We start from the raw sequence: 15,000 nt of genomic DNA on the forward strand, positions 1-15,000 counted from the left end.
TTCCATATGAATAAAATGCATGAAACTGTGTATTTGACAAGCCTTATGTGGAACAAAATAAAAATGAAACACTTCAAACCTACAAAAATCATTCATACATGACTTTGCCAAGCCTTATATAATACCAGAGGTTTCAAAAGTAAAAGTTAAGGTAAAAAAAATAAACACAGAGACCTTCCATCACAGGGAACTTATCTGAGTAACCAGTACACCTGTGTACTTATATTATGTGGGCAGTCATGGGTGAGCGGTTAGGGCGTCACACTTGCATCCCAGAGGTTGCCGGTTCGACTCCCGACACGCCAGGTTGGTGGGGGGAGTAATCAACCAGTGCTCTCCCCCATCCTCCTCCATGACTGAGGTACCCTGAGCATGGTACCGTCCCACCGCACTGCTCCCCATGGGGCGCCACTGAGGGCTGCCCCCTTGCACGGGTGAGGCATAAATGCAATTTCGTTGTGTGCAGTGTGCAGTGTTCACTTGTGTGCTGTGGAGTGCTGTGTCACAATGACAATGGGAGTTGGAGTTTCCCAATGGGCTTTTTTTTTTTTTTTCATTATGAACAGCTGACTCCGCGCTATTTGGGTAACATTTGTGATGGGTTTTCGTTCGGTTTTTAATGTTTTTCAGTAACAACACAGTCTATCCATCTCATTACGTACAATGTAGTGATGGTGTAACAGCTATGTAATATCATGTGCTACTGTAGTTCTATTGATACAGCATGAATTTACTTTTAATTTTACCATTGACACCGCTGTATAGTACATACTATAAAGGTGGTGCAGTTGTAATTTTCCTCATCTTTGAGTAAGGTACAGATGTAATACTTATATTCGGTAACAGACATAAACATTGTACAGATGGAATGCAGTATAGGTGTGATTACTGATATGGAAAACTATAAGAAAAATTCCAATGTTTTTTTTTCATATAGAGAGAGTGTGTGTGTGTGTGTGTGTGTGTGTGTGTGTGTGTGTGTGTGTGTGTGTGTGTGTGTGTGTGTGTGTGTGTGTGTGTGTGTGTGTGTGTGTGTGTGTGTGTGTGTGTGTGTGTGTGTGTGTGTGTGTGTGTGTGTGTGTGTGTGTGGGAGGTTTAGGGGAGGATGAGGGGTCGAGAGAAACAAAGAGAGTCAATGACCGATCCGGCGGACGTTGCAAAGGAAAACAGGAACATGAGGGACAGAGGAAGCTGAGTGGGTGGTGGGGGTCATGAGTGTTTCATCGCCTGTGACTTTATTGAAAACATGGACAATATCTACGCAGGTAGTGGAGACTCTACTTTCCATTGTCTTCATTTCTAAATCTACTACTCTGACTACTCTGGCCTACAAAGCGCAGTCAGTATGCCAACATTGAAACTGAGAAAAAGTCCTTCAAAGTGATTGCATTATGTTGGATATTGTAGTTACTACAAATTTGACATAGCAATATATCTCTTAATTGGGACACATTTGGACACTCATAAGGCTTTGTCACAATATAAAGGTGTTGTGAGGAGCTGCTGCATTTGCCTTTGTAGGGCAGTATTGTCAGTTCATGACATTCCTTGTAGCATTGGCTTAGCAAAAAGTGGTGATTCTTGAGCTTAGCAAAAAAAGAAGTGGTTCTTATTCTTATGTTAGCCATTCACATAGTTCTCAGAAAGAGACAATTTCTTTTTTCTTGTGTAGTAGGAGATAAAAGACAAGAAGAAGAGAAAAGAAAGAAAAGAAAAGTTATATCAGCTTTAGCCTCTTCTCACCATAGATGCCATGGAGGCCAGAGCGTTGCGTGCCAAGGTGTTGAAGGGGTTGCCAGCGATTGCCATGGCGATGGTCTGGTTGATGGGGTTGACGTTGTCTGGGTCTTCGTCCGGCCCGCCGCCCTTGCCTTTGCCACCGCGCGGGTCTGACACTGTGGAGACCAGACACAAAGGACAGACAGACCGTTAAACACCAGAGAACAAACTTTTGAACCAGTGAAAACATGGTTGTAAGGGATTCTCATCCACAGGACACAAAGTGGAGACCAGGTGCAGTGGTCTAACAGTCAGACCATTAAACACCAATGAAAACGTTTGTGAGCGATTCTCATTCCTCAAGGAATCAAAGAGCTACAAAATACAAACAGAGCCAAGGGGATCCAAAGGAGATACAAAGAAGAGCAGGTGCTGTGGAGACCAGACAAAACAGACCAAGACACTCTAATGAAACTTGACTTTAAGCCTTAAGGGATAGTGTTCTGATTCTTTCTCATGGTATACGGATGAGGATGAAAGGGACAGCTTGTGGACTCATCTGAAAAGGGAAACGACATTTGTTGCCAACGACAGCGGCTATTGCAAGAAACTATTTGACCCTATGAAATTTGGATGCACATGCAATTTCAATGAGATGTGCGTCACTGCAGAAGGTGTGCACTGAAGTAAAAAAATGAAGTCAAATAATGAAGTCAAATATTTTGATGGGAATTCCTGGGGTGTTTGTTTTAACAAAAAATAGATTTTCTTTTGCACAACTAGATTAATTTCTGCATAAATCAATAACTCAAAGCTACGAGCTGAATTACCATGACGACAAGAAGACTGATGCGACCTATGAAATTTGGAATGGCACATGCAATTTCAATGAGATGCGCATCACTGCAAAAGGTGTGCACTGAAGTAAAATAATGAAGTCAAATGTTTTGCTGGGAAGGAGGGGGTTTGGTTTTAACAAAGGAAGATTTTCTTCTGTTGTGCTAGGGAAAGGTAAATCAGTTTAATTTTAATTTAATTTAATTTCTAATATATAAATCACTCAAAGGTACAAGCTGAATTACCACAACGACAAGACTGATGTGATTCCCATCCTAAATTTTTTTTTAAAAAAAGTCAGTCATTTGATGGACAGAACATTGTGAACAATAGTGTGTGTGTGTGTGTGTGTGCGTGTGTGTGTGTGTGTGTGTGTGTGTGTGTGTGTGTGTGTGTGTGTGTGTGTGTGTGTGTGTGTGTGTGTGTGTGTGTGTGTGTGTGTGTGTGTGTGTGTGTGTGTGTGTGTGTGTGTGTGTGTGTGTGCGTGCTCGCGCGCGTGCGAGTACAAACACAAAGTGCACTCAGCAAAGTCCCACCTGTGAAGTCGAGTGAGTTGATGGAGTCGATGATGATGGCCACCAGGGGGAGGTAGAGGGCTGCGATCTTGGCACGCACCTCAGGCCTGGCACACCGCTGATCCAGGTCATGGGCACACAGCAGGCTGTAGGTGGCATTGATGGCCTTACGCTGCACCTTACCGCTATCATGATACAAATAATATGGAGAGCAACAGGAGCAAATCAGAAGGAGTATAGATTTAAGATAATATACGCAGCATGATTATACTGTAAGTTCTTAACAGCAGGCTGTAGGTGGCATTGATGGCCTTACGCTGCACCTTACCGCTATGATGAAAAATAATATGGAGAGCAACAGCAGCAAATCAGAAGGAGTATAGATTTAAGATAATATACGCAGCATGATTATACTGTAAGTTCTTAACAGCAGGCTGTAGGTGGCATTGATGGCCTTACGCTGCACCTTACCACTATGATAAAAAATAATATGGAGAGCAACAGCAGAAAATCAGAAGGAGTATAGATTTAAGATAATATGAAATTAACCTGCAACCCTCTGATCTAAAGCTCACCTCGCTAATCATTAGGCCACGGCTGCCCCAATGTGGAAAGTGGTAGCAGTAGTGTACTTTAGTAATACAGCAGTGTTGACCAGAGATGGCACCAAGTGACTAATTTGCAAGTCACAAGTAAGTCTCAAGTCAAGTCACAAGTTAAGACCCATTTGACCAAGCCAAGTCCAAGTTCAGGTTGTATCAAAGCCGAGTCAAGTCCACATCCAAGTCTCATTTTTTACCAAATAGTGTACATTAAAGGAGTATGCCACTATTTTAGGGCTTAATACAGTTAAACTCGTTGGCGGGGGTTTATAAAGGTGGTAAAGTGTCTTATTTTTCATGTTAAGCGTTGTCTTGCTTTAAGAGAAGTTAAAAGAGGGAGTATGTAGCTAAGCTAGTGAAAGTCAATTAATCACTGTAGCATGTAGCATGCTACACGGATCCATTGACTTTGACTAGCTTAGCGACATGCTCCCTCTTTTAACTTGTCTTAAAGCAAGACAACGGCTTACATGAAAAATAAGACACTTTACCACCTTTATAAACCCCCGCCAACGAGTTTAACTGTATTAAGCCCCAAAATAGTGGCATACTCCTTTAAGTGTAGAGTAGTATACTTTATTGATACAGTAGTACTGACCCCTCGTGCTCCATCTCCAGGGCTGCGTCCAGCTCCGTCAGCAGGAGGCCCGTCAGGAAGTGCTGCTGTTTGAACTCGGCCGACAGGTCGAACATGGACAAGATCCTCTGGTCCTGGAAACTACAGGAACTCGATGTCTAGAGATGGACAAACAAGCAGGCAGACATAAGAGATTAAACAATACCTGTGTGTGTGTGTGTGTGTGTGTGTGTGTGTGTGTGTGTGTGTGCGTGTGTGTGCGTGTGCGTGTGCGTGTGCGTGTGCGTGTGTGTGTGTGTGTGTGTGTGTGTGTGTGTGTGTGTGTGTGTGTGTGTGTGTGTGTGTGTGTGTGTGTCTGTCTGTCTGTCTGTCTGTCTGTCTGTCTGTCTGTCTGTCTGTCTGTCTGTCTGTCTGTCTGTCTGTCTGTCTGTCTGTCTGTCTGTAGGGTGAGGCAGGTGCTGCTAAAGGGGAAGTGAGGTTGAAGTGATACTTGTGGCAGCGTGTGTGTGTGTGTGTGTGCCACCCGCCAAGGACGGGTAAATTTCAGGGCGGACGGGTACATTTTTCAACTCACCAGTCACTTTGAATGGTAAAAATAGCTAGTGACTGGTAGATTTTAAAATGTACCTGCCACAGTGACTGGTGGGGAAAAAAAATAAGTTCCACCCCTGGTGTGTGTGTGTGTGTGTGTGTGTGTGTGTGTGTGTGTGTGTGTGTGTGTGTGTGTGTGTGTGTGTGTGTGTGTGTGTGTGTGTGTGTGTGTGTGTGTGTGTGTGTGTGTGTGTGTGTGTGTGTGTGTGTGTGTGTGTGTGTGTGTACCTGTGAGGATATGGAGGGGCAGGGGGAGGCGGGTGCTGAGGCAGGGCTGCTGAAGTAGAGGCTGAGGTTGAGGTAGTGCTCGTGGCTGCAGAGGATCCGCAGGAACTCCAACCGCACGCTGATCACCGTCGACATGGAAACCGCCTTGGCACTTAACTGGAGGAAGACAGGGAACCATCAGGATGCCTTCCTTATTTATTTATTCCTTATTTAAATGTTTTAACTTTTGATTTGATTTTAATGTTTTCATTTTCTTTTATTTTTATTATTGAATGTTTTCTTTCTTTATTTCTTGTGAAGCTGTGTATGAAATGCCACACACATACCATACCACACAATATGACACGTCATTGTACTATATGATTGATACGATACATAGTTGAAGTCAGTATAATAGTATATAGTAACACACACTGATCACCATTGAAATGGACACCGCCTTGGCACTAAGCTGGAGGAGAGCAGAGGACAGGGTACCAAGACAACATAACTGCTTAAAGGGGCAAAAGGTAGGATGACGTTGTTTGCGCGGTGCCCGTGGCATGCCTGTCTCAAAATCTACACCGTAATGAAAAAATGCTGTCCAAATAAACTCGCTGAGAGAATGTTTTTCATCACGGAATGCCAGCAGTTGATACAAATCTGAATACGGTATGAAAACTAATTTTTCGTATGAAAAGTGTTTCCCACGACACTCCTTCAGACCACTCTGTCAAAAAGTTGCATTCAGGGTTTTCTGACAGCAGACCATGGAAGTGGTCGCAAGAGTCATCACTCACTTACTAATAATTCACATAAATATCGGTTGACTCAGGACAGTGATAAATTAAACTTTTAATCCTACCTGGAGCCCCTTTAAAAGCATTCAAGTGCTTAACCCATTGATGCCTTGATGCAACATTGGCCCTGATGCCTGTAGCTGCATTATGCAACATTCAGGCTCAAGAGATTTAAGACAACTTTATAAAAAATCTCTATTTGTTTGAGATGAATGAACACATTCTAATGAAAGATGAGGGTCTTAGCGTTTAAATGCAACTTAGTGCATATTTTTATGTGCTTCAGAAGCGTTTCTTAAAAAAGGCTCAGGCATTCAGCACGCTTTTTTGCAGGTGCCTTAGGCGTCAATGGGTTAAGAGCACTCAAGACGTTGGTAGACTAGATGCCACACTGAGGAAAAGATGCATGCTTGCCTGGTTGCAGTAGGACTTGACGAGCTGGAAGACGAAGCCCCTGTCCATGAGGGACATCAGGTCGTACAGGAAGAAGGCCAGGCTGATGTTCATCTTCTCCGCCTGCTCCGTCTCCTGTGGAAGGAGCACCAATACATAGAACCCAATAAACACATGATGCACTGTACACATATAATAACCCAGATGTATACTTATGTTTATGGATGCATTGATACATGTGCATTGTTGTAATCAAATAAATGAATGAGTGACATGAATGAAATGAAAATAAGACAAGGAGTTGTACACAAGAATGCAAATCAGGAAAAGAGTGTTTTGAAAAACAGCCAAAATTGTAATAGTAAGTGGTAAATTGTAAAAGCCTAAAATAGGTAGGATATAAATGTTTTTTAACTCTAGCCCACAATATATGTTTCCCATTGAAAAAAATCATATGATTTCATAATTTGTCTCAGATCAATTCACATCTCCCTCCAACAGACAAATCAGTGAATGGGGTAGGACTGGGGGAGGGGAGCAAATTAAGCAATCGATTGATAACGACCAAGGGGAGTGGGGCATGACGCGAAGCGGAGTGCCGCAAACGTCCCCTTGCCCGTTATCAATAGAGCGTAACCCACGGACTCAAGTGGCTTATTGCTTATTTAACACTGTTACACTTAATCGCGGACCAAATTTCTTTAAAAACGTTTTAATGACTATTCATTTTATCCGCGACGAGTTGACAAGTTGAGGAAGTGATTGTGGTTACCCCGGCAACATTACTCGGCGTGCGTGCGTGCGTCGCGCTGCCAGAAAACACACTTCGCAACAAAAACTCAGCAGGGGGTGATTAAGACCACAGGAATGAAATGTCTTTGCAATCACACTGATACCCCAACCACAGATGGTGCAAAGATGTGCTCTTCTTGCAGACTCCCTACCCCAACTGCAACATATTCTCATTACCGACGTAGATGCGCTGGGTCTAACTTGGACGCGCATAGAATCTTCATGTGAAAGGTGTAGGTTTACGCTCGATTGACCACAGCTATCAGCCAATCAGAATCAAGAACCGGACCGCACAGTGTTAGATTGACATATTGACTAAGAGCAGATTACGTCATGACAATATTGGGTAAAATCAGATGGTCCACCCCTCCCAATAGCGTCCACCCCTCCCCACCAGGAAGCATTTCTTAATTCAGCCACTCCAGGCTCTCTGTTCGAATAAAATAAGTTCGAGAATATGCTAACACCAGGCTAGGGAAACGTTACCTTCTGTTTGAAGAGGCTGTTGCTGATCTCGGCAGTCACCACGTTGACGATGGTGGTGATGTCATCCTTGAAGCGGTCGGAGAAGCGGCTCCGGCGGGCCACTGCCTTCCTGTCCATCTGGGAGATGTGCTGCGCCATGCTCTTCACCTGGACACATTACATCACATTACAGTGCATTACATTACACTTGGCTGACACTTTTATCCAACGCGACTTACAGATATTATTTTGCAGGGTATTGGTTGCAGTCCCTGGAGCAATGTGGGGTTAGGTGTCCTGTTAAAGGGCACTTCAGCCATGGATGTAAGTGTAGGGAGAGGTGCAGTATGGGTGGGATTCCAACCTGCAACCCTCTGACCAACGCCCTAACCATTAGACCATGGCTGCCCCATATTGTACATACCCACAAACTCTTGAGACAGGGCACCTGTTATAAATTGGATGCAGAATGCCAATGACCAAGTTGTAATGGCTCTGTGTAATGTTGTAGTAGCGTAGTGGGCAGTAAAGTCTAAAGTAACTTTTAAGATTCGATACATAATTTATTCAAAAACCCACATCTAAATCTATATGCAGAACAAAAATGCACTTACACACATGCACACACAAAGGCAGAGAGTCAGACACACACACACAATCTCTCACAAATGCGGCACGATGAAAATTCACAATACAGTCAAACTGATAGATTTATAGACACAAGGTTTTCTTTACCAGGAGTTCAAAGAAGAACCAGGCATATTTGTAGGCATTCTCCCGGCATACTCCTGTGCTGACCACCATCTGCAGGGCAAGCTCCTCGTGGAATTGCTACAAAACAAACAACCACGATAATGAGTTTTGTTATCGTAATAAGCACATATGGCATCTCAATGACATCTCCCAATGCTTGGCCTTTATTGCACTACATGCTTTCAGCACAGCTTCTCTCAAACCAGTGGACAGATTTGACAGTTTAGTGGCCTAATCTTACAAGCAACAGCTAAGCAACCATGTCACACACAGAAACAATAATTCCAGGAATGAGGTACAGAAATAAAACCTTTCCTCAGCAATATGTTCAACACCAACTAAGGTTTAACTTTAACCTAAGATGTTATTGCTGTATCACAACTGGGGAACTTACAAACAAGAGCTGAGCAACCATGTTAAATACATAAACAGTTATTCCAGGAATATAGTTGAGAAATAAACCATTTGAACTTGAGAGAAGACACCTTAACAGTGCAGATGCAATACTTTTCTTCTTCTATTCCCATGTTGTGCAATTGATTAAAATAAGAAAAGTATTGCATCTGTACTGCTCCAGTGTATTCTCTCCAGTTAAGATTTCCTGTCTGTCCCCCGTCGATGCACCAGATGACAAAGAGGCGTCGAATTACCCCTTTGTAGGTGAAATACACAATTTTCTCAGCAATATATTCAACACGTTTTGAAGATGGTATTACTAAAATCCCAACTGTGGATCTTGTACCTTTTTATTGGAGCCTTTTGTCGGCCCCTGCTGGTGAGTGCTGGCATCATATGTTGACATGCGGAAACTGGGGTGATTAATTCCCTGTAGAATACAAGACATTTTGGATAATAAATTAATTACTCTGTGTTATTTGTACCTCCACAATGGAGGTTATGTTTTCACTCACGTTGGTTTGTTTGTCTATCTGTTTGTCTGTCTGTCTGTTTGTCAGCAGGATAACTAAAAAAATATGCATGGATTTTGATGAAATTTTGTGGAGTTGTTGGAAATGACAAAAGGAACAAGTGGTTAAATTTTGGTGGTGATTCGGATCATGATCTGGATCCAGAAAGTCTTTAAGGGATTCTTCACCTTTGCAGGATTAGGCGAATTTTTACATTCTAATTTTGAGTTTCTGAGTGCATTTTCTAGTTCTGTGTCTTTTGCATATGTGCTGTATGTACATCTCTAATAGTATGGCTAGTACGTCTGTGCGTGCGTATGTGCATGTATGTATGCATGCATGTATGCATGCATGTGTGCGTGTTGTCACCTTGTTGGCCAGGATGTCCTTGACCTCTGCGTCCTCTGGGGACTGAGGCACGGGGATGTCAGGGTTGCTGCTGCTGCGCACCCTGGACTGGAGCAGCAGGCTGCCCACCGTGTTGGCAGTGGCCCTGCCCAACGTGCTATAGCGACCACCCTCACCATGCAGCTGGTGGCCACCTGCACACACATGGAGAGATGGAGAGGGGGTAGGGAAGGAGAGAGAAGGAGAGAGGGAGAGAGAATGTGGAAGGGAAGAGGTGGAGGGAGAGATAGAGAGAGGAAAACAAGGGGAAGAGGTGGAGAGATGGATGGAGGAAGGGACAGAGAGGGTAGGAGAGATGGAGAAGGGGCGATAGAGAGAGAGAGAGAGATAGACAGAGAGAGGGGGAGAAAGAGAGACATATTAAATTCAAAGTGTAATCTTCTGGGTACGGCGGCAACAACTCCTTTAATTTACAACCAAGTCACACAATCACATCTGAACCAACTAAGTGGTTAATGAAGAAAAATGTTGAACTGATACTGTACTGTATGTATTTTGTGAGGGAGTCATGGGTAAGCGGTTAGGTCGTCAGACTTGTAGCACAAAGGTTGCCAGTTTGACTCCCGACCTGCCAGGTTGGTGGGGGGAGTAATTAAGCAGTGCTCTCCCCCATTGTCCTCCACCATGACTGAAGTACACTGAGCATGGCACGTTCCACCACGCTGCTCCCTTGTGGTGCCGTTTGGGGTGAGACATAAATGCAATTTCATTGTGTGCACTTGTGCGCTGTGGAGTCTTGTGTGTCACAATGACACTGGGAGTTTCCCTGGTGGGCTTTCACTTTCACTTTAGCATACTATGGTAAATATTATACTGCAGTTACTATCTAAGTAAAAAGTACAGGTGATCCATGCCCCTGGCTGTCACCTGTGGTGATGATGTCCCCCTGTGTGTCGGGAAGCCTGAAGGCGTAGTAGAGGTATCTGGCCAGCAGACAGTTCCTGCCCTGCTGGTCCCTCTCCAGCTCCTGGCTGTTGTGGAGGCTGTTGACGATGGACACCACTGACTCAAAGGCTATCTGGCCCAAGTTGGCTGTGGAGACAGAAGAGATGAGAATAGATTTACATTGTAAAAGGCTTTTAAAGTTACTGTGTTGATGATGGACATCGGCTCAAAGGCACGATCCACACTTGATCGCACTCCAGAGGTGTGAAAAGTTAAAGTTAAAGTGAATTCATGGTCTAGGTAAAGCAGTAGAACATGATATTACAGTATTACTAGCTGAGTTATACCATTTACTCCATTGTACGTTTGTAGATAATGAGATAGGTGGGCTGTGTTGTTCATGAAAAACAATGAAAGACAAAAAAAAACCCACCACAAACTTGATCCAACCAGTGCAGAGTCAGCTGATCACAAGACAATTACACAGGTCTACTGGTTACTCAGATACGTTACCAAAGAAACTGTTTCTTTTTTTCTCCTTTATTAAGACAGTCGAAGAGAGACAGGAAATTAGCGAGGGGAGAGAGATGGGGAGGGCTTGACAAGTGACCTCGGCCTGGAATCGAACCCTGGTCGCCAGTATAGCAGTCGAGTGCCCAGCCGACTGAAGTGTGGTTTATGCCTCGAGACCAGCGTCCCTGCGTCGTGATGCAGTGAGCTGCGCAGTTAACGGAGTGAAGCCCCCCCATCATGCGGGTACTCTGAGGCACCTCTCCAAAATTGTGTCTCGACGCAGGGAGTGATGCAGACAGCGACGGAGTGAAGGGCGGGAAGGAGAGAAAATAGGTCTCTGATTGGTCCTCTCGACCAGCCTGCTCTGTCCTCGAGTTGAGAACAAGCTACTTCCTTGTTCTAACCTTCGTCGGTCTACGGACTGTGAGCTCTTCATTAAATAAGTTGCCCGTGCTTTGTCGTTTCATTTATTTACACGAACCAAAGACAACACGTGCGCTTGCAAGTTACGACGCTGAAGTTATTTGGACAGTTGAACAGTGTTTCCGAGGTTGAGGAAACATTCCGCTTCGTGCGACCTATCCTCGACAAATGAGCCACTTCTTTGTTCCAAACTACCGTGGTGGCTGCCAGTGCGATCAAAAATGCACGTGACATAAAGATTTAATGTTTCATTTTCATTGTCGTCGAGTCTGTGAAGCTAAAAAACAACCGATACGTCTAGGTTACTCTTTGTATTGAAGGCAGTTTGAGCGTGGAATGACATCGCGCAGACCACGCTTCAAAACAGGGCATAAATCAAAATTAACTGCATCATGACTGCGACAAGCTCACTCCGTGGCACTGCCAGGAAGTATAAACCGCCCTTGAGCCACAACTGGACTGTGTTTCTTTTTTTTACTTTTACTTTTGACATCTCTGTGGTCCACTCACCAGTCTGCCCTGCGATGACCATGGGCTGCATGATGAGTCTGAAGAGCTTGTCCAGGACCTGGTGGAGGAAGAGGACCAGCGGCTCCAGGCGAGAGGAGGAGAGGGACACGATGCTCAGCTTCAGCTCATTCTCCACCTGGGAATCCATTTGGGAACCAATCAGAGAGAGTCAATGGCCTTGTTTATACGAGACATTTACTTCAGAAATACTGTCACTCAATTTAATTTTGAATAAAGCTTAATTCTGCTTTGAAAACATGTTAACACCTAAAGACATGGAATGAAATGACAGTGCAACTTGACGGAACTATTTAATTTTGAATAATTAATTTGGAATTAAAAACACCATGTGAACGTGGCCATTAAGACATATTAGTAGTATTTGGTGGTGGATGTGTTTTAATGTATTTCATGTTTCATATATTGCACTATGTTTCAGACTGTCATTTGTCTATCCCTTTATAATGTATGTATGACTGAGAGGGCCCACACACAAGAATGTCAACATGCCTGGACTGCTGCTCTATGGACAGCTGGCAAGTAAAACAATTACCGGTAAGCAATTTTGATATTGACTTTCACCTTGTTCTCTGGGATCTTTTCCTCGCCCAGGCGGATGGGGAAGGTGACCTTGCCCTCCAGCCCATGGCACAACGTAAAGAAGCGCTCCAGATGGTTATCCTGTGGGGAACGAGGAAGAGAGACGGACAGAGAAAGAAGAAGAGAAAGAAAATCACAAAAATGCATTCTGTTTTATCCTGTGCTTCCGTGTGTTCCTTGCCTGGAGTAAAGACTTAAACTTGTGTATTAATAGTGTACAAAAAGAAGAGGCAGAGCATGAAGATGTGGTATAGGTGGTTGTCCTGAGGAAGGGGGATGAAGGGAGCCAAAGAAGGCGAAGAGGAGGAGGAGGAGGAAGGTGAGGGTAATAGTAAAGGGTGTGTAGTGTCCAGTGATGGACAACCCGATTACCACATATTCCAAATGACCTGGATTTACTTTCAACCAGGTGACTGTCCTTCGTAATTAACTCCTTAACAGACAAGTGGCCAAGAGAATTGGTCAGGTAAAACCAGGTCATTGGGAATACTTGGCACTAGATTTTGACTAATAAACCCAGGTTGCCCATCACTGGCAGCGTCATCACAGCTTCTTAACTGTATTCTGCTAATTCCAACAGAACATGCAGCTGTGTTTACATAGGTAGGTACAGTATATTTGTGGAGAGAGCTTGTGTAACGCCGCATTATGTAATAACGGTGCAATATGTAATAATGTAACAAATTATTACATAATGTGGTGACAATCGCCGCATTGTGTAATAATTTACGCATTTCGTAATACATTTCTTGAACGCATTTCGTAATAACTTTTTTCTCATCTTGTAATAAATTATTACAAAATGCGAAATTTATTACGGAATGCGGCCGCAACTTTTTTTTTTTGATGGAAATGTAATAACATGGTGCATTATGTAATAATCTATATGGATATGTTTTTTCTGCACTTGGATTCAGTAGGCGCAGCACACACACATAGTCTCAGTGACATGGTATAGTCACTGCCCTCTCTCTCTCTCTCATTCTTCTCAGTTCTCAAACTGCTCGCGAATGATGCGGTTAAAACCGTTAAGAAATAATTTCACAACTTGTTGCGTGCAACGAGTCCAACGAATGTCTCGCACTTTCTGCTACATTACACCAATTTACAGCGACATTAAATAGGCCAGGTCTAAACACTTCACGAGGTGGTGAAAACTAAATTAAATATCTAAATTAAATATCTTGAATAGCCTATATAGACCTAGGCCTAACTAGATTTGTTGCAATACAGATTCATTTTCTAGAGCCAGAAGTGTTCCGCTGGACTGACGAAACCGAACACGATCAAGTTTGCAACTTCTTTCCCTCGTGCGCTGTCCGTCAGCACCACCTGTCATTAGACGTCCGATTAGCTTTCATTACGTGCTGAGGGAAAAACTCCCGCCATTAGGCCTATGTGCTGTTGCACTGTTGTGAGGGATATCACCAAATAATTTAGATAAAAATCAGAACATTATTTTGGCAATGAAAGGCACACAGGTGGCTGGAAGCTCAAGCAGTCTTCAGTCTGTTCATTTAAGCTTTTGGGTGCTCTTGGATATCGGGGATCAGTTCATGTAGAGAGAAGAGTTCATCCAGGCACTCCAAAATAAGGTGCCCAAACGATAAGTTACATTAAAAAGCCTTTAATGGTACTGGGCTGGGGTTACATTAAAAAGCCGACATGTTTCGACCTCACCAGGTCTTCATCATTGAAAAGAAAGGCCTCCCTTAAATAGTGACATCACCACATGTGACCCATTACGCACTACACACATTTGCGCACACCATAGAAAACAAAGATTAAAAATAGCCTGGGGTAATAAGTGATGCCACAGAAAAAATGACCAGAAGTACAAATAAAAATCACAAAAAACAAGTAAAATCAATATCCTCATTTAGACCAGTATAGCGCATGGCATCTGCCTCTGATTAGGCCTAAGTCTTTTTAGCCTGTCCCCACCCCTCGGAAGAGGTTTGATATGCTCGACGCCCTGTATGCGCAGCAGAGAATCATTTTTACCATGGTATTCATATGTTTCGCCATGGGATAGTCAAAATTGCCCACTCTGATACCATATTTATGTTCTGCTAGCCTATCTCGCATGCGCCTTTTTGTGCGCCCGATATAAAAGAACCCTTCAGCGCGAGGACAAGTTAGGCGGTATATGACAAATGTAGAATTGCAATTAATGAAATCTCTCTGTCCATATTCATTCGTGGTTTTAGTATCCACAAAAGCTTGTGTAACATTTGGACAGTGGGGGCAGTTCATACATCTATGAACTGTCGTAACAAAAAAAGGACGGGACTGCTGCTGGCGATGATGTTTTTGGTCAATAACGTGTTGCGTTGTAGGGAGCGCGCTTCACTGTATGCGTTTTGGGTGGCTTCCTTGGAATATTCATTAACTAATATTCACTTTCTGGATTTGACGATATATAAAGACGCGGAGGGACAGCTGCACACCACCTTATTCAGAAAGGCGACCTCTCGGAACACCATTCTGAGAGCGGATTCA

At 43.6% G+C, this 15,000-nt stretch overlaps 1 protein-coding gene across 1 annotated transcript in view; it reads right to left on the reverse strand.

Moving 5' to 3' along the window:
* dock8 (dedicator of cytokinesis 8) overlaps nt 1-15,000 on the reverse strand; it is a 119,212-nt gene that overhangs the window by 27,555 nt on the left and 76,657 nt on the right. The window contains exons 20-31 of the mRNA XM_063186211.1: nt 12,481-12,579; nt 11,899-12,034; nt 10,435-10,599; nt 9,529-9,701; nt 8,994-9,077; nt 8,234-8,329; nt 7,520-7,666; nt 6,263-6,376; nt 5,070-5,225; nt 4,272-4,408; nt 3,093-3,256; nt 1,744-1,895 (exon numbers count right to left, since the gene is read on the reverse strand). Of these exons, the coding sequence (XP_063042281.1) occupies nt 1,744-1,895; nt 3,093-3,256; nt 4,272-4,408; nt 5,070-5,225; nt 6,263-6,376; nt 7,520-7,666; nt 8,234-8,329; nt 8,994-9,077; nt 9,529-9,701; nt 10,435-10,599; nt 11,899-12,034; nt 12,481-12,579 (1,623 nt within the window). The remainder of the gene's footprint in view (nt 1-1,743; nt 1,896-3,092; nt 3,257-4,271; nt 4,409-5,069; nt 5,226-6,262; nt 6,377-7,519; nt 7,667-8,233; nt 8,330-8,993; nt 9,078-9,528; nt 9,702-10,434; nt 10,600-11,898; nt 12,035-12,480; nt 12,580-15,000) is intronic.

Source organism: Engraulis encrasicolus, chromosome 21 (assembly GCF_034702125.1).
Source record: "Engraulis encrasicolus isolate BLACKSEA-1 chromosome 21, IST_EnEncr_1.0, whole genome shotgun sequence".
In the NCBI taxonomy this organism is placed as follows: domain Eukaryota; kingdom Metazoa; phylum Chordata; class Actinopteri; order Clupeiformes; family Engraulidae; genus Engraulis; species Engraulis encrasicolus.